We start from the raw sequence: 22,918 nt of genomic DNA on the forward strand, positions 1-22,918 counted from the left end.
TATCAGAAAATCATTTTGAAATATACAGTGCCCCCCCCCATTCATTTTATCTGATCTGATTTTCCTTTTCAGTTGTTTCCGACTGTAGGCGACTTCGTAGGCATTGTCCACAAAGTATTCCTGGTGAGATTTTTACAGGGTAGTTCACCATTGCTTTCCCCAACCCTCCAATTTAATCCAGGCTTGGGACTGGCACATGGCTGGGACGTATTCATGTCTGTAATCCATGTGTGTTTATGGGGATGGTTTGCCTGTTCTGGAGAACAAAAAAAAAAGTTTCCGGGCGAAAAAACTCCCTACCTCCGTATGAGAGCGGCTAACTCACCTTTCGTCGAAAGAGACCAGATAAAGATTCCTTACGTCACTGACGGGAATTGAACTCAGGTCTTTCCGACCAAAGGGCTCGTCTATACCGACTGAGCTATGAAGGCTCCCATTCATCCTAGGAAATTTAAAATTTAAGTTTTTTAAATTTGTTTAAAAAATGGAAGTCCCAAATCGCCATCCATCATTGACTAAACTGTACTCTACTGGCTTAAATCAAAATGATTCAGCATGAAGAAATGTAAGACTGGCTGAGGCAATGCCTGATTAGGGAAAGGAAGTGGCTATAGCATTCAACACTAAACACAAAGATTGAAAGTTAGTTCTAATCAAAATAATACCAAACAAGGTCTTTAAAAATGCTGAAACAGCTATCACTGTGAAAAATTAAGTGACAAGTGATTCTAGATGCTACAATACCAATCAATATGAAGCATCATGTCAATAGAAGAAATATCAATGATTGCAATGTTTTGTCTTAACATCGATCTATGTGAGTGAAAAATCAGAGATCGGATACATTATGCTGGCAGTATCGCTACACAAAATCTGAATTCAAAGTTTTCAATGATGGATTGAATGTAAAGAATATTTTCATCAGATATCTGGAAAACAGGGAACATATACAAAGAATATTTATTATCCCTCAAATGGTCTAGTACTGATCCAATCATTTACTGCTTAGAAGTCCAAAGAGTGTCTGTGCACAGTGATGCTCAACATCAGAAGTCCACCACCACATGTAGAACTGGAGAAAATAAAGTCAAATTCTGAAGTTTTAAAGAGAACACTTGTAATACTGTTTAATGGAAAGACTTGTCACTCTCAGTTGAATTAGATATGTTTCTTGCAGAACACATTTAAAGACATGGAATTTCTATAAAACAAACATGTAATGAACCAACCTCCACGGAGTCAGCACTCCATTGCAGGAGGTTCATTTATCATATTGAACCTCAAAATTCTCATTACTCCCTGCAGTCACAAAACATTATGGTAACCTTTTCCACTCACCACCACTTTCCATGTCAAAAAATATACTACTAGCATCCCTCTCTGCTACACCTTTATAGAACTCACAGGGATGGCATCTCATTCTTTTCTTTTTGCCATCCACTCTGTATTAATCCAATAAAATTCCCTCACTAACTTAAATGCATTGATCATATCACTTCTTTTATGTCTATCCACCAAACTAATTTACACTCCTTTAACCTCTCTTCATAACCAATATTCAAGTCTGATATTGCCTTAGTCACTTGTCTCTAGACCTTTTCCAGTGTTTCCACATCACAATAAAAACTAAGTGAGCAAATCTGAGCACAATAGTCTAATGTGTGGTCTGATCAGTGACACAATTACCTCCTTATCTCTACATGTCAGCAAACTCCTTTCATCATAGCAGTGATACAACGTGCACTTTTCTCAATATTTGTAACATGCACTCTAAACTTCAGTCCAATGTCACCAGATCTCTAATCTCATTCACTAGTCACAATAAAGATCTCACAATGTATCAGTGATGGTGATGTGGCTGAAATTTCTAGTTCATTATCAGTGAACAATCATGAAAAATGCATATCTGATCTTATGAAAGCACTTTCATAAGCAGCATAAGTAGTATTTATGCAGCTTATGCATGTCTATTTTCAGTTTCAGTATTTTATTGTTGATTTTCAAGCCGAGTGTCTCACCATCAGACTACTCTAAAGCACCTAGCAGCTTGTTTTGGATATTTATAGCCTATATATATTCTTTCCTGTTTTATCCAAGAGTGTGCCTAAATTGGTGGATTTTAACATGTAGAAATAACTATTGTACAAAATGTATAATATAGAAGACAACAAAAAACAATTCTAAAGTCTCTACATGAATTGTTTCTGAAATCTGTCAAACTTTGATAAATACCATGTTCATGCCATTAAGAGTCTGATCAATTTCAAATAGCACTGATGTGTGCCACCTGCAATGATGTACTTAAAAAAAAAAAATCATCAACATTGGGCAACCTGTAGATCTTTCCAAAATTTTATCATCAAATTCCTGACATGTACCCTCAAGGAGTGTACAAGATACGATAGTACTACATGAAAAACCTACATCATTACTAACTTCCTATCTACAATTTTCCACCAAATCAGTCTGTTACTTGCCAAGACTCCAACATTATCAGATCTTATATTTCTATCATCTAAGGCACTTTGTACTGTATCAATCCACATATATCTTGGTGACCATACCACCTGAGATTAGCTCTGCTAACGCATTCCTGGATGCTGACAATGTCTAGTTCTTTACTAATTTCCTCGTTTTTAATATGATATTGCTATTGATGCCATCTGTTCATACCTCTAATCTTTCTCAGGACTCTCATATCTGCGGTCTCTAGTCGTTAGTCAAGTGTTTTACTTCTGACCCAACTCTCAGATCCATAAGTTAAAACTGGTTTGAACACTTGTCTTCTATACAGCTAATTTAGTGTTCTGACTAATTTCGATCTTATTCCATATGTGTTTATTCAATTGACTTCCTACCATACCAGCTTTGTTGATTCTGTTGTCTATTTCCATATTTAATTTACCATCTTCAGTAAAAATTGTGCCTAAGTAGCTGAAATATTTTATTTGTTCCACAGGTTCTTCGTTCACAACACAGTTGACATTTTCAACGATTCTACCTATTTTCATTGCTGACCTTCATACCATATCTATTAGAACAGTTATTCAATTTAGTCAGGGAATCTTGCAGGCTTGTAGCAGATTTATTTAGAAGTATAACATCATCTGCATAAAGCAAAGAGCTGAATTAACATCTCCAATTCTCATATCATGTTTAATACCACTTTCCTTCACAATGTGATCCATATAGATAATGAATAACAGAGGGGATAATGTACATCCTTGTCTCACACCAGATTTAACATTAAACCATCTTCCTGTACTTCCTTCAATTCTAACTGCTGACTTACAACTCAAATAAAGACTAAGTATTGTTTGATATAATGCCCCATTGACACCATATTACTGCAGCGTATTGAATAGTTTCTCTCTTGGCACCTTGTCATATGCCTTTTCCAAACCAACAAAACTTAAATACAGATCTTTGTTATATTCCCATGCTTTCTCAACTATTTTTCGCAAAGTGAAGATCTGATCCTGACAGCCTCTATTTGGCCTGAATCCAGCTTGTTCTTCACCAAGCTTTTCTTCCACAATTCTTCTGAACCGTTTCTCAAGTATACTGGCATAAATCTTGCCAGGAACACTCAGTAGGGAAATACATCTGCAATTCTCACATTCAGTTTTATTTCCCTTTTTATATATGGGTACTATCAGAGCTCTACTCCGATCATCAGGAATTTGTCCCTCTGTCCAGGCCTTCTGAACTATGCAGCGCAGCCACTGTAAGATTTTTATACCACCACACTTCAGCATCTCTGGTCGAATATCATCTACTCCTGCTGCCTTTCCACATTCAAGCCTTTGGTGGCTTTTTCTACTTCCTGAATGTATTCCTGACTGCATGCCTGTTGAGTGTTTTTTACCACTGTGCTATCACTGCTTGTTTCATTCAACAATTTTTCGAAATAATTACTCCATACTTCAAGGATATCTTTTTCTCCCATTTTCATGTCACCTTTTTCATCTCTTTCCTCCATTTCTAAGCTTTAACAACCTCCAGAATATCTTACCACCTTTTTTATATTTATTTTCTATGTTCTTGCCAAAGTCCTCCCATGACTTTTGTTTAGCTAGCTTTACACAGTGTTTAGCTTTCTTAGATTTGTCTCTGTATTCTCTCAGAGCTCAAGCTGACTTATTTGCCAGGTACTTTTGATATGCTTTCTTCTTTTCCTTAACTGCCTCTTTAAACTTCCTGTGTTAACCATGGAGTTCTGATTTTTCTGTCCTTGCACACAACTTCACCACATGCATCTCTGGCTGAATCAATCAGGGTTTTTCCAAAATTTTGGGTCTTTTTTTTTTTCTTGTTATATGCTGCTTTTAATTTCTTTTACATCTCCATTTTTTTAAATTTATATTCATTCAGTAATGAAAACAATGTACACTGTGCATCTTTGGACACTTGAATGCTTGGAATGGAATTTCTGTATTAAAGAATGGGAAGAAATTCTGAAGCCAACACTGGCAAGTTAGTCAAATTGTGTATGCATACAATAACAAAGCAACTAGCAGTCTTTATAAGAACATGGTCTCTTGATAAAGTTGGAAACATTCAAAAATTAAAATTATTACTCCTAATAAGGTAGTAGTCTCCATAATTTTAATGAATGTGTTGATCCCCATGTAACATTAGAAAAAAACACAAACAAGAGTATATTCACATTTTTAAGTGTGTGTGTGAAAGGTGTCTTCCTTTGCCAGAAACTCAATCACACAAATTTAATCGCAGCTATTGGAAAGTATGCTAAAAGGCCACCTGAAGTATACATATACACTCCAATTGTAACTAGAGTATATTTTGCTGCAATTTATTTTTAATAAAGAATATAAATGCATACAATTAACCACTGAAAATCAGAACCAGAATACTGATTTCTGGATACACTTATCACATCTTCCCAGCATATCCCTGTCTATCACAAATCCAATACAGCTTCTTACCACCACCATCCAACACAAAAACTAGAAGTCATTAAACCCTCAAAGTTAGAGCAATAAATATCTACTCCAATGAGCAAGCTCTTAGGCATGATTCATATTAATAGTACTTTTATAAACCATGGTATAACAATTTTATAATAATCACGTATACAAGAGGTTGTCAAGTAATCCATAGCATGTTAGTACCATGGATGGCCAAGAAGGAACTTGTTCACATTTGGTTTGAAAAGCTGTGGTTGTGCTCCTCGGGAAACATACTGTTTCAGAGAGCAGCAGTAGAAAAAATAAACGGAGAAAATTTGTTCTGTGGATTGAAACCGCAAAGGAATATCGAGTAGATGCTGCATTTATTTCAATGGAATTATCAGAGGGTAAGAGTATTATTGATATCATTTCAGATAAATATGCACCATGGAAGTATTTGTAGAAGATGTTGATAGTAGAACTGGTAAGAGGTTGATCATTAATATACCTAATTGCTCTCTCCTGTATTGAGCCAAGCATTTTTAGTGAGCTCTTAAGGACACTACCCAGATGTACAAACAGTATTTAATTTAGGGGAGATCTGTGATTTGTATAGAGTTAATAACTGTTCAGAGATAAAGATGCCTTGGGCAAAAGAAATAAATTTTTTTGGATGTCAAAGAAGCAGTAGTTGTGATGTGATTATGCCAAGAGAGGTTTGATACTTTGACAAGGTCAGAATGAGATTGTCCAAGTGCCACAATAAAGAATGTGATCACTCCATCAGAGCAATACCACACTCATGTTTTATGCTGTTTAATAGTGGTGTCCAGGAGCCCAGTTGATAATAACCATTGCTCCTATAAAGCTCTCCTAATCCCTCAAGATTATTATTATTTTTATTGGGGGGGGGGGGGGGGGAATTGATAGCAGCAAACACATCTACCCCAAAGCTTATTAAACAACATCATACATGTTATTTAACCTGGCACTGGTGAGGTAGGAAAATGTAACAAAAGTGGTAAGGTGGGGTCCCAGAAACCCACCCAAATAATGTCGTGTACAGGTAACCCTCGTATAACGAGGTACATATACAATGCAGTCTAAAAATTGTAGTAGCCTTTGTTGAACGAGGTACTTATACAATGCGGTTTCGATATAAGACAGTCTACAAACTGTAGTAACCCTTTACCTTTTCATATATTTCATCAGCTTTGTTGATTCTGTTGTCTATTTCAATATTTAATTTACCATCTTCACTAAAATCTTGCCTAAGTAGCTGAAATGTTTTACTTGTTCCACAGGTTCTCCGTTCAAAATGCATGTTGACATTTTCAACGATTCTGCCTATTTTCATTGTCTTTGTCTTTTTATTGCTGACCTTCATACCATTTCTATCACAACAGTTATTCAATGTAGTCAGGGAATCTTGCAGACTTATAGCAGATTTATTTAGAAGTATAATATCAGCATAAAGCAAATAGCTGACATTAACACCTCCAATTTTGATATCAGGTTTAATACCACTTTCCTTCATGTGATCCATATAGATGATGAATAACAGATGGGATAATGCACATCCTTGTCTGACACCAGATTTATCATTAAACCATCTTCCTGTACTTCCTTCAATTCTAACTGCTGACTTACAACTCAAATAAAGACTAAGTGTTGCTTGATATAAGCCCCGTTGACACCATATAACTGTAGCGTATTGAATAGCTTCTCTCTTGGCACCTTGTCATATGCCTTTTCCAGATCTGTGGGATTGGATGGTATGCCAGCTCAGGTCTTATGTGAAGAGGCTAAAGAATTGTCAGTGCCCTTGACCATTTTGTTTAATTTGAGTCTCTCTGACATGGGCAAGCTGATTTTTTTTCTCCCAGAAACTCAGGTTTTTTTTGTCCCATAAACTCAAGAAAATCGGCTGTCGAACCCACACTATTTTCAAACATTAAAAATATTGTGTTGGGGTAGGGACCACGAGATGGTGACACTCATTAATCGCCTTCTTCATTGCATACCGATTATTCAACTATTTGTCGTAAAGTGAAGATCTGATCCTGACAGCCTTTATTTGGCCTGAATCCAGCTTGTTCTTCACCAACTTTTCTTCCACAATTCTTCTCAACCAAAATACAAAATGATGGTAATACAGGTATCCCTCGATTAACACGGTTAATTAATCCCTCAATGTTACTGCATATATCAAAATTACGTTAATCAAATCTAATAATCAATGGTAAAAATTACAATTCGTCCATGACCAATTACTGTATTAATAATTAGTTTTATATGGTACTCTTTTAGGAAAGATGAAAAATGAATGCAAAGTAAATGTTTAATAAATACTCGTACCTACATTATTTACTGCAATTTTTTTTATCAAATGAAGTTAGAGAGTCGTTTGAACAGTTTTAGTTTTTTCTTACATAAATTCTACGATAACAAGCAAAATGACTCTCCAGACCTCGGCAAACAAGCAATGAAACAAAGAAAAAATACTACAAATATAATACATGATGGTACAAATTAAGTTAATATTGAATCAAACATTATTTCATAGCCGAATATAGAAACTACAAGAGTTTCATGCCGAATATATGGAAACTAAAAGTTTCGGCAGATGCAAGCATAAGCAACCTTAACGACAACTCGTAGTAAAAATGGAGTAAGCTCCAGATCAATTTCCTTAGTATTTTCCATAATGTAAAGCACATCTCCTAGAGGACATGTATGATAAATAACCCTTTGGCTCTCTGTTTCAGTAGTATATGATGGTTTATTTAATTTCAGTTACAATCTAGAAATTATTGAACAAAAAATAAAAAACCATACTATACCAACATCAGAGGTCGCAGTATCTCTCAGATACAATTTACTGTCAAATATCAAACCTTTACATAAGGTATGTTAAACCAACTGACAACAAAAAACAGTGAGAAATATCACTCGTAACAAATGAATGCACAGCTACTCACGACCTCCAAGCTATACACTGAATTGTGTAAGAATATTTATATTAAACATTTTGCACGTATCTGTCAGATCAGCTGCGAGCTCCGCAGGGTTAAAGGCAAGTTAATCAAAAATCTTGCCACGTATATCAAGGGATACCTGTATATTATCATCATCATCATATTCCTGTCATGTACCCTCAAGGGGTGTACTGGATATGATAGTAAAATAAAATATATTATACAGTATATAATAAATTATATACTATATAATCATAAAAACTTTTTTTTTAATTGCAAAAACAACGGAAAGTAGTAAATGATATTCTTAGCATAATAGCTTTCTAATTATTATGCCAAAAATGTCATTTTTTATGTTTTTTTTAGTTGTAGAAACCAACTGAAAATTTTTGCGATGATATAATTTGACAATGTGAAAACAACATTCATTTAAGCCTATGATTCATCTGAAAACAAACAAACAAAACAAAGTCGATTTCCCATTGTGATTGGATAAATGGTGAATTAGTGTATATTCAAATTCTAATAAAACTAAGCCAACTTCAGTTAACTCAGTTTTAGATAATTCTACATCATGCATGTGGAAAGAAATCCATTCCATAATCAAGCCCATCAGTGATATTACTGTGTCACTTTGTGTTCTGAGATTCATTTTGCATGTCTTTTGGAAACAAAGACTGGTTGGCTTCTGTTTAAACAAAAAACCTAGCAATATTGGCACGTGTAATGTATGATAAACCGCTGTACCGCAGTCATTTTGAGAAGAAATCAGTGTTAAAGTTCTACATTTGGAAAAAAAGCTGTAATAAAAAAAAAGAAGTAAAACTTACAAAATCAGCAGCATTCATAATTCCATCTTCAACAGGATGACTGCAATCAATAGTGAATTTCAGTTGAGTCTTCTTCTTCTTTCCTTTTCCCTTTTGTCCAGACTTTGCAGGTTTTCGCTTGGTAAGCTATTAAAAGAAATTCCTATTAAAACATGCCCTTAACAAAAGCAAAACTGCTTATTTGCATTATCTAAAGTAAAGGTTAATTACAAACACAAAACATGTCAATTGTGATAGGATTTAGAAAAGAAAAATGTTATTTTGGTATAAAATATTCTAAAAGTTAAAAGGCTGCTATAAAAAGCAGCATTAAAAAAAGGCTCTATAAGTAATGATTGATGTAATAATTGGTGTTATTAAACAGCCAAAGCAAAAAAATGGCAAATGAACAAGATCAGGACAATTGATCCTAACAATAACCTGTCAGGTACTGACTTCAGTCAACAGGTGGGTAATGACTAATTTACCAACAGGAGCTATGGGTTCAGTCAATGAGACATAATTGTGTGTAAAACCTTTCAAGATTTTGAAATTTATAAGACTAAACACATTCATTCATTCTGGGCTGGGTTTTGTGCCATATGCTGCAACAGTAAAGAAAGAGATAGGTCCCAATGCCAACGTATTAGACAAACCTAGGCAAGCAGACAATTTTCATTATCCAGAGTGACACTGACTTAATCAATGAAAGCATTAGATGGCAAAAAGACCATGTTTGATCTCTGGAACCATCCCCAAGGGATGGTTCCAAAGATCAAACCAGAGATGCTGCCTCCCAAATAACCCATGATACTAACGTGTTCCTCCATTTTTTTTTTTTTATAATGGAGCTAAATTATAAAAGCAGAAATGGCATGATCAAGTAGAGAATGAACATGTGTTGGAAGAGCATTCACATGTTCACTATTACTATTCTGCCAATCTGGTACTTATCCAATTCTCAGCCAGCTCCATTTCTTTGCCATTCAGGCTTCTTATGTTGATAGTACCGATCTTGAATTCTGGTGATGTTGATTTGGGGTTTGTTTTAAGATTTGTTCAGTAGCTGACTTTTCGCTGTTCACCCCAGGACCTTGTTTAACTGGGCAATGCCCCAGCCAACATGAAATTCTGTAATGTTGTACCATCATTTAAAATTGTGGTAAAGCCAAGAATACAATTTGGTCAGCTAAATCCTAAATTGCCAGTCCATCCTCAACGAGAAAGTGAGGATTGGACATTAGGTCAGAAGCCCTGGTCAGTTCTCTGCATTCCTTTAAAGACCTTTATGCATCCCCTTAAGAAAAATGTCAACTTTTCCAAATGGAAAAATAATTTTAAAAAAATGTTGACTATTCATATTTCCAATTCATCAAGAGAAAGATCTTTTAAGGTGTCTTAAAAAGGGTAAAAAAACTACTTTAGAATTACAATGTCAGAAGAAAGGTTAAACAGTATGGCACTATTATATATGGAACAGGAAGTATCAAATAACATCAATACTTCAAAAATAGTTGACGAATTTGCTAGAAAAAAAAAATTCAACTTTTTACTCCAACTTAAATATATTTCTTTTTTTTTCTTAAAATATTTCATTATTTTGGTTGTAATTTTAATTTTTATATATTTTATCCCTGATGCTATTATGAAGAAAAATTTATTGGAATGTTTTGAAATAAAAATATTAAATCACATATTATCCGTGTTTAATTTTGTTATAGTGAAACCCTACTTCTCTTTGTAGCATATACATAAAAGCACCTTCATAGCAAAAATGGAAGAACAATGATATATTGCAACTTTTGATGGAAAAGGGACTAAGTTCGATTACTCATCATGATGAGAAAATCTTTATATGGTTTTTTTTTCAATTGAAGGTGAGTTAGCTAATCTCATATGGAGGTAGAGGGTTTTTTTTCCTCCCGGAATCTTGGGTTTTTCATCCTACTTACAGACAAATTGGCTCTCGTAGATAGGCTTATACGTTGGTTATGCATTTCTAAATAACTTAGGGAATTGAAACAATGTAGATACGAATATAAATTAAATAATACTTTAATAGATATTTCCGATATTTTGGCAATGTCTCATTGCCATTTTCTAAAGGAACTTACAGAAAGGCAGGAGCACACAGGCCCTAACAATACAGTAACTGGAAATGAAGATATGAAACTATCTTTCTCCTAGAAGTCCTGATGGTGCCCTCTGGTGGGCTAAGTAGGCATTCTTGGCCGTTGGGCTGAAGGTCTGCTGATGTATGCCTCCCAAATTTGGGGCAGTCGCATACAACCAAATTTGTTGAGGTTTGGAGAGTTTCTTAGGGCAGAGGCTGATTCCATAAATAATCTTTCGAATTTATATTTGCTCCGGTGTATTATTTTTGCTTTCTTCCACCGTATTCTGTGACGAGTATCCAGAGCATGGTCTGCAAGACCAGAATGGCTATATTTGCAAAACCGGATGTAGTCCTTGTGTTCAGAAATTCTGATATTCGCTGTCCTGCCTGTTTGGCCGAAGTATGACAGTTTACAACTGCAAGGGACCTGGTATACACCAGGTAGGTCTAAGGGAAGTGGTTGGTCTTTGGTAGAGCAGATAAGGGATGCCAATTTTCTGTAAGGTCTGTAACAGGAGGTGAGGTCATGTTTTTTTAGAATTTTGGTAATTTTTTCTGAGGTGCCTCGGATGTAGGGAATGATGATGGATTTAGAGTAATCTTTTTTGTGGAGGGGGGAGGAGGGGGGGCTGTGGTTTGTAGGTTTTAATATTTTTTGGATTTTTTTTTTTGGGGGGGGGGTGGCCATTGGCTGAGAAAGTGTTTAGGGTGTGATTTAGTTCAGTGTTAAGGGCTATGTCGTTAGAACAGATTAGTTTAGCCCTGTTGTATAGTGTTTTTACCACTATACAACAGGGCTAAACTAATCTGTTCTAACGACATAGCCCTTAACACTGAACTAAATCACACCCTAAACACTTTCTCAGCCAATGGCCACCCCCCCCCCCAAAAAAAAAATCCAAAAAATATTAAAACCTACAAGCCCCCCCCCACTCCACAAAAAAGATTACTCTAAATCCATCATCATTCCCTACATCCGAGGCACCTCAGAAAAAATTACCAAAATTCTAAAAAAACATGACCTCACCTCCTGTTACAGACCTTACAGAAAATTGGCATCCCTTATCCGCTCTACCAAAGACCAACCACTTACCCTAGACCTACCTGGTGTATACCAGGTCCCCTGCAGTTGTAAACTGTCGTACTTTGCCCAAACAGGCAGGACAGCGAATATCAGAATTTCTGAACACAAGGACTACATCCGGTTTTGCAAATATAGCCATTCTGGTCTTGCAGACCATGCTCTGGATACTCGCCACAGAATACGGTGGAAGAAAGCAAAAATAATACACCGGAGCAAATATAAATTCAAAAGATTATTTATGGAATCAGCCTCTGACCTAAGAAACTCTCCAAACCTCAACAAATTTGGTTGTATGCGACTGCCCCAAATTTGGGAGGCATACATCAGCAGACCTTCAGCCCAACGGCCAAGAATGCCTACTTAGCCCACCAGAGGGCACCATCAGGACTTCTAGGAGAAAGACAGCTTCATATCTTCATTTCCAGTTACTGTATTGTTAGGGCCTGTGTGCTCCTGGCTTTCTGTAAGTTCCTTTAGAAAATGGCAATGAGACATTGCCGAAATATCGGAAATATCTATTAAAGCATTATTTAATTTATATTCGTATCTACGTTGTTTCAATTCCCTAAGTTATTTAGAAAAGACAAATTGGCCTTCAGGACACATGCAATTTACATACAAAAAAAACTAGTGGTGGTTTTGGGCAGTAAATGGGGTTGGTAGATGCCCGTCCTCGATGAGTCTTTGGACTCCTTGGAGGTGTCAGGAAATAATAATAATAATAAATAAACTCTTTTAGGGTAACCTGTAAATTTTACCTCCAGGGTCCCCCACCTGACATCCACCCCTGAGTGGAACTACATTAATCACCATGCTAGAGTTTAATAATCTGATGTCCTATTTTTGAGTCCCCTTATTTGACTTGAAAAATACCTGTTAATTATTAGCTTATAATTCTATTCATGCTGGTTTCTGAATTCAATATACAGCTTTAGGGAATTGTTGAGGTTCTATAGTCATGTTCTTTCATTATTCTTTTTAGATGTTACATGGGTTGCAGATGGACCATTCATATCCATTGGTGAATCATAGAGGTTATGGCTGATTGTATACCTAGGGTCCGAATAGTAAAACAAGTAGGGGTTAAATGGATGAATAACACATTAAGTTTGAGCTGCAAAAAAAGAAACAACTGTCGAGGGAATTTAAAGAGAAAGGTGACCTGCAGGTACATGAACGGTATAAAGCGCAGGCCAGAAGGGTAACGAGTGTGGTAAGAAAAGCAAAAGCGGATTATGAAAGGAAACTGGCTATGCAAGCTAAAGAGAATCCAAACAGTTCTTTCAATATGCTGCAAGCATAAAATAAAACTGTACATGGCAGAATCATTTTAAGGAATGCCGATGGTAAGGAGGTTACTGAATCAGTTGATATAGCGGAATTACTGAGTGAGCACTTTGCAAGAGTATATCATCCAGGTGGTGACATTGAAAGAATGAAGGAACCGTTAGTTTATACAGGAATTGTGATGAATGAAGTGGAGGTGAATAGTCTATTACAGAACCTTAATATGAATACATCTGTGGATTGGATGGCATACCGGCACAGGTCTTACGTGAAGTGGCTAAACAATTATCAGTGCCCTTGACCATGTTGTTTAATCTGAGTCTTGGGTCTGGTTTTCCCGAAGGTGTGGAAAGAGGGGAATATAGTTCCACTGCATAAACGAGGATTCAAGACTACTGTTACAAATTACCGACCGACCAGCATATCAGGATTCGTTCTCAAGGTCTTGGAGAAAGTAGTCAAGAGAAAAATACAGGAATGGATTGATGAAAATGAGATACTGTACAGGGGACAGCATGGCTTTGTGAAGGGTAGATCATGCCTCAGCAACTTGCTCAAGTTTTACAACACAGTGATGGCTGAACTGGATAAGGGTAATGGGTTTACAGTGATACTGCTGGACCTGGCTAAGGCCTTTGACAGGATACCACATGGAATTCTAATCCATAAACTGCAACATATGGGAATGGATATAGGGTTGGTGAGATGGATAGGTAGGTGGTTGATGGAGATAGCAGAGAGTAGTTTACTCAGGAGTAGAGTCCAAAAGATGGCCTGTGACTAGTGGTGTGCCGCAGGGTTCTGTTCTTGAACCACCGCTGTTTAATTTGTTCATTAACGATATAGGGAAGGATCTAAGAGGAACAGTTCATTTGTTCGATGATGATGCAAAGTTGGGTAGGGCAATAGTGAATGCAGAAGATGTCAAAATCTTGCAGGACGATTTGGATAGATTGGAGGTCTGGGCTAAGGAGAATGGATGTCAATTTAATGTGACAAAATGTAAGGTTATGCATTTTGTGGTGAAAAGATTAGCAGCAATATACCACAAGTATACCACATTGGTGGAACTGTACTCCAGGAGATTGATGAGGCCAGGGACTTGGGAGTGTTGGTGGATAGGGAGATGAAGTTTAGGGGGCACATTGCAAAGTGGCTAAATCAGCTCATCAAATCACTTGGTTGTTGAAAAATACTTTGATGAGTAGAGACAAGCAGGTTATTGTTCCTCTGTACCAGGCCTTGATAAAACCTCATCACGACTACTGTACCCAGATTTGGTCACCTAGGTTTCTTCTTGATGGGGAGGAGGTGGAGAGGATCCAGAGGCGAGTGACCAAGATGATAGCAGGTCTATGGAATGAACCATATGAGAACAGGTTGAAGATTTGTGGGTTGCAGAAACTAGTTGATAGGTGGAAAAGGGGAGATATGATTGAGACATTGAAATTGCTGAAGGGTTTCTATAGGATTAAGAGGATATTTTTGAGATCAGGATTGGTGGTGGGAGAACTAGAGGACATCTATGAAAGCTGGGCAAGAGTGTGGTTAGTAAGGGTGTTAGCGTTGGGTTCTTTACTTTTAGAGTGGTATTGGTAAATGAGTGGAATAAGCTGCCAGAGTCTGTTGTGGGTGCTATGACAATGAATTAGTTCAAGGCAAGGTATGATAGATACTGTGAGAATGCTGAATAGCTGTGTGGACATGATGTTTAGGGCCTCCCTCGATGAGTCTAAGGACTTGCTGGAGTCGCCCGTGATAATAATAATAATATTAGAGGAATAGAACAAATATAGAGGCATTCACAGCAAACTGTGAATCAGATAAAGCCAGTGTTACTGTTGAAGCATGTGTCCACTAATTGAATGTAAAAAGTAATACGATCCACTAAGCAGAGTTTGTGACAAAGCATCTACGTGCATTCTCACTAACTGCAATTTTATGAAGGAATTAAAGTTGTGCAGAGTCTGAACAATACAAGTAGCTTAGCTTGATTCAGTGGATTACCTGAAACCAAGAAGTGAAGTACAGTTAGTTATTCCTTGTGGTTTCCTGTTAGATAACCATTTTTAATGAAATATATTTTTATCCTATTTGACAATGAGAAACAGTGTTGAAGATAATTTGTGTACACATTTTCCAAACTGAGAATATGAGGTCAAGTTAAAAATTGTTAAAAATGGCAAACCACATCTGCCTCTCTGAACTTTACCTTTATTAACAATGACATGTGACAAATGGACGTGACAGATAATAGAAATTTGTAATAAATCAATAATTTTTTAGACATTTATCTATAAGGAAAATAAGCTGTCATTTAATAAAGTTTACATTTTCTCTGCATGTTGTAGCAAATATAAAACATTTTTTATATTTACTATATAAATTTATTAAAAATTATTGTATACATTTTATTTAATATATTTGCTGTGTATTACCCTTATTCCATAAACATCGCAGAAATAAATACAAATACATTTTTCCTACTGACAAAAAAAACTCTTACTGATGCTTTTACTACAATCAAAATGTGTAATCATCTTAAAGTTATTATTTTGACAATGTGGTGTACATAATTTTACCAAAATGAATGAAACATTACCACTATACACAAAAGTACATATCACAAACCAGTAGTATCAAACCTTCCTGAGTGTAAATGCTCAGATTTAAGATGAATCTTACTTTTTAACTTTTATATTATTACTGGGGGGGGCTCAACCCCCTGCCTCGTACAGACCCCCCCCCAAGTTCCGGACTGGTAGGCCATTTTCCTTGAATTCTGATGACTCGAGTTTTGAAGACTTGAAAGGGGGTTCTGCCCCATTCCCATTTGCCTCAACTTATGCAACAGAGCAACATACGAATTAGAATAAAACACCCATCAAAATTAACAGCAGAAATTACCACAAAGAGCACCATGTCACCCTCCATCCACGTGACTGTCCTTGTTATCCAGGTAACTTTAGTTTGTTTTCACTGATAACGTAGTGTTAAACTCTTCTGATAATGCTAGCTTATGCTAGTGAAACATTGGCTGTAAATAATTAAATTTTAAGATAATAAATTATTTGTTTACATTCCAGTGTTATAGAAACTTCAACATCAATATTACCATCCGACCTCAATGGAGTCAAGCAACTCATTGCAAGAGGTCACACTTTCACACATAAATACAGCTTGTCACATCTTGACTTAAATGCATTCCAATCACCCACCACTCTCCATGCAGAAAACAGCACATCCAGGGATGGTCCCTTGTTCTTCCCCATCTCCAGACATTCTATGAAAAATCTCATCCATATTTATCTGAAAATTAGTTTGTACCAACTTATATGTCTTGATCATGTTCCTCCCCACCCTCCTTCCTTCTATCCACTAGGCCAGTGATGGCGAACCTTTTTACCCAGGTGTATCAAACATCTTTTTTTTTTTAAATATTGATGTTGTTGATGTGTCACTTGCATACATGCATTATAAATTTAACTACTTAATCGTAGATGGTGACTTATACACATCATATTAGGCTATTTATTTATTAGGACATTGATATACAATCTATGAATTCATATTATACAATTAATTTAATAAACTGAAATTATTGAAATAAAATAATTTTTATTATCAGAATACCAATATTTTTAAACATCCAAGGTGTGTCACCTGAAACCCTCAAGTGTGTCAGTACTGACACGCGTGTCATAGGTTTGCCATCACTGCACTAGGCTCTGCAGTTTGCATTCTCTCAACCTGTTCTCATATACTTCACATCCCAAACACCAGAAACTGACTTAGTCATTCATCTCTTAATCCTCTTCAACAACTTATCCATTAGAAAACCAGGTGACCAAATCTGTGCAGTCTGATCAAAGCCTTGTACGATGGAATCATAACATCCTTACCTCTATGTGTCAGTGTTCTCTGCATCATTCCCATAATCTGCTGTGTTGTTCTCACAATTTTAGCGAGATATCCATGAAATTTCAAGTCCTTATCCACCATCACTCCCAGATTTTTCATCTCCTCCTCCTCTAGATATCCCCATCAATTCTATACTCTGTATCCCATCTTTGATTCTCAAATTTTAAAACCTTACACTTCACTACATTAAGCAGACACCCCTCCACAAACTTGTTCATTCAGACAGTCTATTCAATTCCTCTTGCAAAGCTACATTTGCTTTACTTCTCATAACTCTTCTCGATTCTGCATCATCTGTAACAACTATATTACTATTTAAGCTCCTTCCAATATCCTTTACATACACATTAAACAATAATGGCACCAAACCAGATGCCTGGGGCATACCACTAAACTCCTCTTGTGGAATATCACTCTTCCATACACAATCTGCTGATACCTATCAGACAGCCAATCTCCAATCCAATGTACTAGTCTACTATCCAACCCCCATCTGTTCCAATTTAACTACTAGCTTGTCATGTGGCAATTTATCAAAAGCTTTTTTAAAATCTAAATACACTACCATATATACATCCCACTTGTCCAATGTACTCACCAACTTGTTATAATAAGCAAGCAGATTGCTAAACCATGATCTTCCCTTAGCAAATCCATTCTGTCTGTTCTGCTGCTGTCAACCCAGTTCTGAATCCTTGTCCTCACTAATTTCTCCAACACTTTGACCACAACTCCAGACAAGAAGATCAGTCTATAATTCACAGCTTTAGTCTAATCACCCCCCCTTTATGAAGTTGAATAATTTTGCCTTCTTCCCACTCCTTTGGAACATGACCCAATCTAAGATGTTAAAAAGGTAAGTTATAGTTTTTTAATGCTCTGGAACCTCAAGACACGCGGTGATATACCACCAAGTCCCATGACCTTGTTGACACATTAAGTTGACTCAATTTCTCACATACCTCCTGCTCATTCACCATCATTGGTTCCTCCTCCATTCACAATACTTTCAAGTTCTGCATTATGTTACAATCACAAGGATGGAAAACCACTCATTAAATACTGCTACTATATTCTTCTAAGTGTTTATCATTCTCCCATTATCACTGACCAACTTCATCTTCCCATAATTATTCTTCCTTCTACTGGCCACATATTGAAAAAATTCCCTAGGATTTCTTTTAGCCTTGTTTGTAACTGCTGCTCATAATGCACTTTTACTACTCTTACCAAGCAAGTTGCCTTCCTTGCTTGATCTTTGTACTCGTCATGTAACTGATTATTGCCACTCATCTTGTGCTACCTCTACAATGCCTTTTTCTTTGCGATTGCATGCTTCAACTCTTCGGTCATACATTTCAACCCTACCTTATTTAATCTCCTGACCTTTGGTATACACTTAACTACCCCCTATGCCAGATAATTCCTGAGTAGAGACCAAGCAGTACTGATTTCCTGCCTATCCAATTCCTCATTATATAACACTTTCTCACAAAAGCCCGGATATGGCTAGCCATATCATTTTCAATAACTGGAGGATGATGCGACAATTCATTTACAACAATATCTTCTAATAAAATAATCAAATCCAAGACCATCAATCCAGGTGTAGCCTCTATTAAGTACTGATAAGGTAGTTATACTTTAAAAACTGAAGAAATTCATTTTCTTTGGTTCCAGACACTGTCTCATCACTCCAGTCTATATTAGTAGAATTGAAATCACTCATGATGATCACCCTTTTCTTATTAGCTAGAACAATTTGCCTAAACATTTCCTTCTCACTGCCTTCCACCTCATGCGCCTTCACTTCACACCACACTGCTCCAAAACCAGTGTCACTATTCCCCCCCCCCCCCATGCTTCTCCACCTTAGATGGTCATAACTCTTCTGCCATCATCAATAGCACTCCTTCCTTTTTGCCTAGTCTGTCTTCATGAAAGACTACATATCCTTCCATCTCTATTCCTGTCAGGATGTTATCCTCGTTCAATCATGTCTTTGTGCAACAATTTTTTGGTGAATGAACTCTTTTGATGCTACAATTTCATTCCCCTTGTTTCAAATACAGGTAACCCTCGTATAACGCGGATGTTAGGTTCCACAGAAATGTAGCGTTATATAAATCGCGTTATACGAGACATAGATCACATGTAAGTTAAGAAAACAAACTATGACAAATACGTAGTATAAAATTATAAAAATTATAAATTGTACATAAATTTCATTGCACATAATGCATAAATGTTTTAGACACAATAAAATAAAGCATATATTTTAATCGTCATCACTGTCTTCAGAAATAACATTTCGTAGATGTTCTTTAATTGGGAGGTCGTCATCACTTGAAATCTCTTGGACATCATTTGTATAATTCTCATTGCATACTTCGGCTGGTTTAGTCATCGAGAAGTCAGTAATAAAACTTTGCTTTCCACTATGTTGCAATTTTTTATTAAGTTCATAACATGGCGCTAAACAAATATCCAATTGTCTCGTGAATTTTCCCGAGTGCTCCATTGAGGGATCATTATCCGTAAAATAACTTCCTAACTTTCTTGCCAAGTCCAATCCTTCTGCTAATTTCTTTAACCTTCCAAACGGCCAAGACGTCTATAGATGTCCAACTAAATCTGGATATGAAGTGCAATTTGACCATCCTGTCCATTAGAAGGTGTGATAAACCCTCACGTTGAAGAGAACGGTTAATCGGATTATCTCAAATTCGTAGCTACCTCTCAGTTGCCTATAACAAGAAACGCACATCCTTGTTCTATGCTGGTCAACTGGATTTTAGTTATATAGGATAGACTAAAAATAGAGAAATTATTTATATTTCTGTTTTCTCTTTTTATTGTACAATACAATTTTAATTTCTGGACAAAATAAAGGTCTTGCATAATTTCTTCACTTAAATATTGCCTTACCTTGGAGAACCAATTTCATTTTTAATTTTTTTGTGCTAATTTTTTTCTAATCGCTTTCTAGACAAAACATTCTTTGTTCTCGAAGAAATTAATTCACGATAATTATTTGAAATATTCTTTTAAAAAAAAGAAAAGAAAACCGGCTGCTGACGTTCCAGATTATATTATTTTTATTTTTATACAAAACCATCGAAATCGAATAATACTTCAAGCTGGAGCAACTTTGCTTTATAGAGAATAACGTGAAATACTTTAATCATATCACTAAATTTTTTTCTTTATATTATATAGTAATCTACTGTTCTTTGTACTTTCACTTTCTTGGTTTCCCTAATTAACAGTTATAGATATTTACTGCATAATTCAGATATTTAATTCTCCAATTTTTAAAGTAAGCGATACATATGCTTATTCTTATCATTCAAAATATGTATATCAAATGCATCAAATGTGAAATTTCATTTCCTTTCACAATACAAATGAACTTTATTTCGACTTTGATAGCATCACCCCCCCCCTCCTATTGCAACATTACCAGACACCCGAAAGCTGTTATGAAACATAGGTATACAGTTTTTATTTCATTCGTGATTTTTCCATAATAATTGTTCCACATAACGTTTAATTTTTTCGACACAGAAACTAAGTTTTGATTATTATAAATTTGCAAATTATAAATAAGAAAATATATAATTATTCCCCTATTATTATAAATCAGGAAATTATGTGACGTTGGCTAAAAGGGAAAATTAATATTTAAAAACACTGTCATCCTAGAGATGCAATATCAGAATATGCTTCGAATGTCTGCTAATCGATCAGAAAGATGGGAAAACAGAACAAGGAATTTCTGCTTGTAAAATATTCAGTTATTGCAAGAGGTACTTTAGTGTGCTGCCTTCTGGGCATGTTCTTTTGATCTGGTTCCCAGCGGTGGGGGGGGGGGGGGGGAATCTCCGTTAGTCTACAACTTGTTACTGGGCAGAAAGGAATATTAGAAAGTATACCCAATATACAATTCATTTGTGAGATAGCAAGCAAGCGCAGTAATTTTTTTCAAGATAATTATCAAATAATTTAGAATTTTTCGATAATAAAAGTGAAACTGATCACTATAAATAAAGAAATCATTTTTGGCATAAATACTTCAGCCTGTAAAACAAATGTCAGTTTTACTGTGTTAGGATATCTGAACAACAGAAAATGAAACAAGACATTCTTGCTTGAGGCAATTTAGTACGACTTCTAGGAAACTTTCTGTCTTGTGTTTCTCAAAAGAGTAATCTAAGACTTTTAGCTTTTCCTCTAGGTAAGAGGATTATTGTCCAGCATTTCATTTCTAAGACGTATTTCAGAAATAGCAATCAGCAGAAATAGAAGTAGTAACATTTAGATTTTTTTTTAAAAAAAAAAAAGAAACAGAAATAACACAATTGAAATTTCTTTGTGTGGGTTTTACAAGTTGAAAATACAGCATAGTATTTCTAAATCTTAGAATAATTTCAGCAGACCGCTGATTTCAGATTCAAAGAAAGAGTACAGAATTAGAAACTTCGATATACAACATTATCTTTTTCTTTTTTCTTTTTCAACACTATTTCTTTTGTCAAAACGGTAAACTGAAATAAGAGATTTTGAATACCGTCTGAAAGCTTTCAAAGCTGTAGAAATTTAAAGTAGTTATGCAACTCAGTTCCAGGACAGGAGGGGGGGGGGGGGGGGGGGTGCAGTAAAAAATCCTAAAAATGAGCATAAATTTTTAATCATTCCATACAGGATATCCTTCCCATTATATTTTCAACATATTTACAGTTGTTAAGCACTGGATATTATAGTAATGTGCATCCTACAAAAAAAAAACCTCTGTTGCAATTTTCAGCAAAAGAAGAAGGCGAAGAGTCTCTGATAAAATACCATTAGGTATAAATTTTTTATACTTAAAAAAGGTACAATATCGGAAACCGAGTAATGCAGTTTATAATCATTTGTTGTTCATAGAAAAAAAAAAAAAAAAAAAAAAAAAAAAAAAAAAAAAAAAAAAAAATCGATCCTGAAATTGAAATGTGACAATCCATATAAAGGTATTTTGCAAAGAAAGAAAGTAAAATGTCATATTTATTTCACTAAATGTTATTTAATTAACTGGAAAGAAGCAAAACAACAAACCTTGGACAAGACGGCATGGAAATCTCTTTGGCAAAATCTCGACGCTTAAAAGCATAAGAGATCATAGACGAAGAAGAAGAAATGTTATTTAAAAATAAAATATTTGACAAAATATTTTAAACGTAAACAAACATTTGAAAATTCGCAAAAAATAATCTATACTGTCAGTAAAGTGGAGGAAATTAACTATTACTAAAGTATATTCGTTGCAAAGGCTGATCTATAGTCATTTCAGGATTGATTATTTATTTTGGCAGAGTGAAACTTCTATTTTTGGAAAGAGGCACAAGAAATAAATTGTTCAGCAAAAAACGATCAAATATCCTAGTACAGTGAAGAAAATTTGAAGTAACAGAGTACATGTAAAGACAAGTGACACAAAAGTCGCTCGACCACAGCTAATCCGCTAATGGCTCTCAAATCGCTGTTAAGGGATTAACAGCAGAGGAGGGTAAATACTTGATAAAAGATAGAATGCCGATGAAGTTTTGATCCATGAAAAAGTCTGGGGTAGTCTTGCTATTTCATCCACCTTGGCCGGTAGGAGGGTTAAACTGAATTCTTTAACGGATTCATCACAATCAGAATCTTCGGCAGAACTTTCCCCGCCATCTATTAATAGTACCAGTTCCTCCTCATTTAAATCTGTTTCTCCATCAATTAATTCGCTAATTTCGTTTTCAACCATATTGCAAAAGCCCTCTCCACCAAAAATG

General features: G+C 35.6%; 1 protein-coding gene across 1 annotated transcript in view; it reads right to left on the minus strand.

The window, feature by feature from the left end:
* Nucleotides 1–22,918, minus strand: part of LOC150109409 (large ribosomal subunit protein eL22-like) — a 43,746-nt gene that overhangs the window by 12,080 nt on the left and 8,748 nt on the right. The window contains exon 2 of the mRNA XM_090407970.1: nucleotides 8,722–8,847. Within this exon, the coding sequence (XP_090264096.1) occupies nucleotides 8,722–8,847 (126 nt within the window). The remainder of the gene's footprint in view (nucleotides 1–8,721; nucleotides 8,848–22,918) is intronic.

Source organism: Typopeltis vanoorti, chromosome 2, assembly GCF_054136105.1.
Source record: "Typopeltis vanoorti isolate ZY-2024b chromosome 2, IOZ_Tvanoo_1.0, whole genome shotgun sequence".
Lineage (NCBI taxonomy): Eukaryota > Metazoa > Arthropoda > Arachnida > Uropygi > Thelyphonidae > Typopeltis > Typopeltis vanoorti.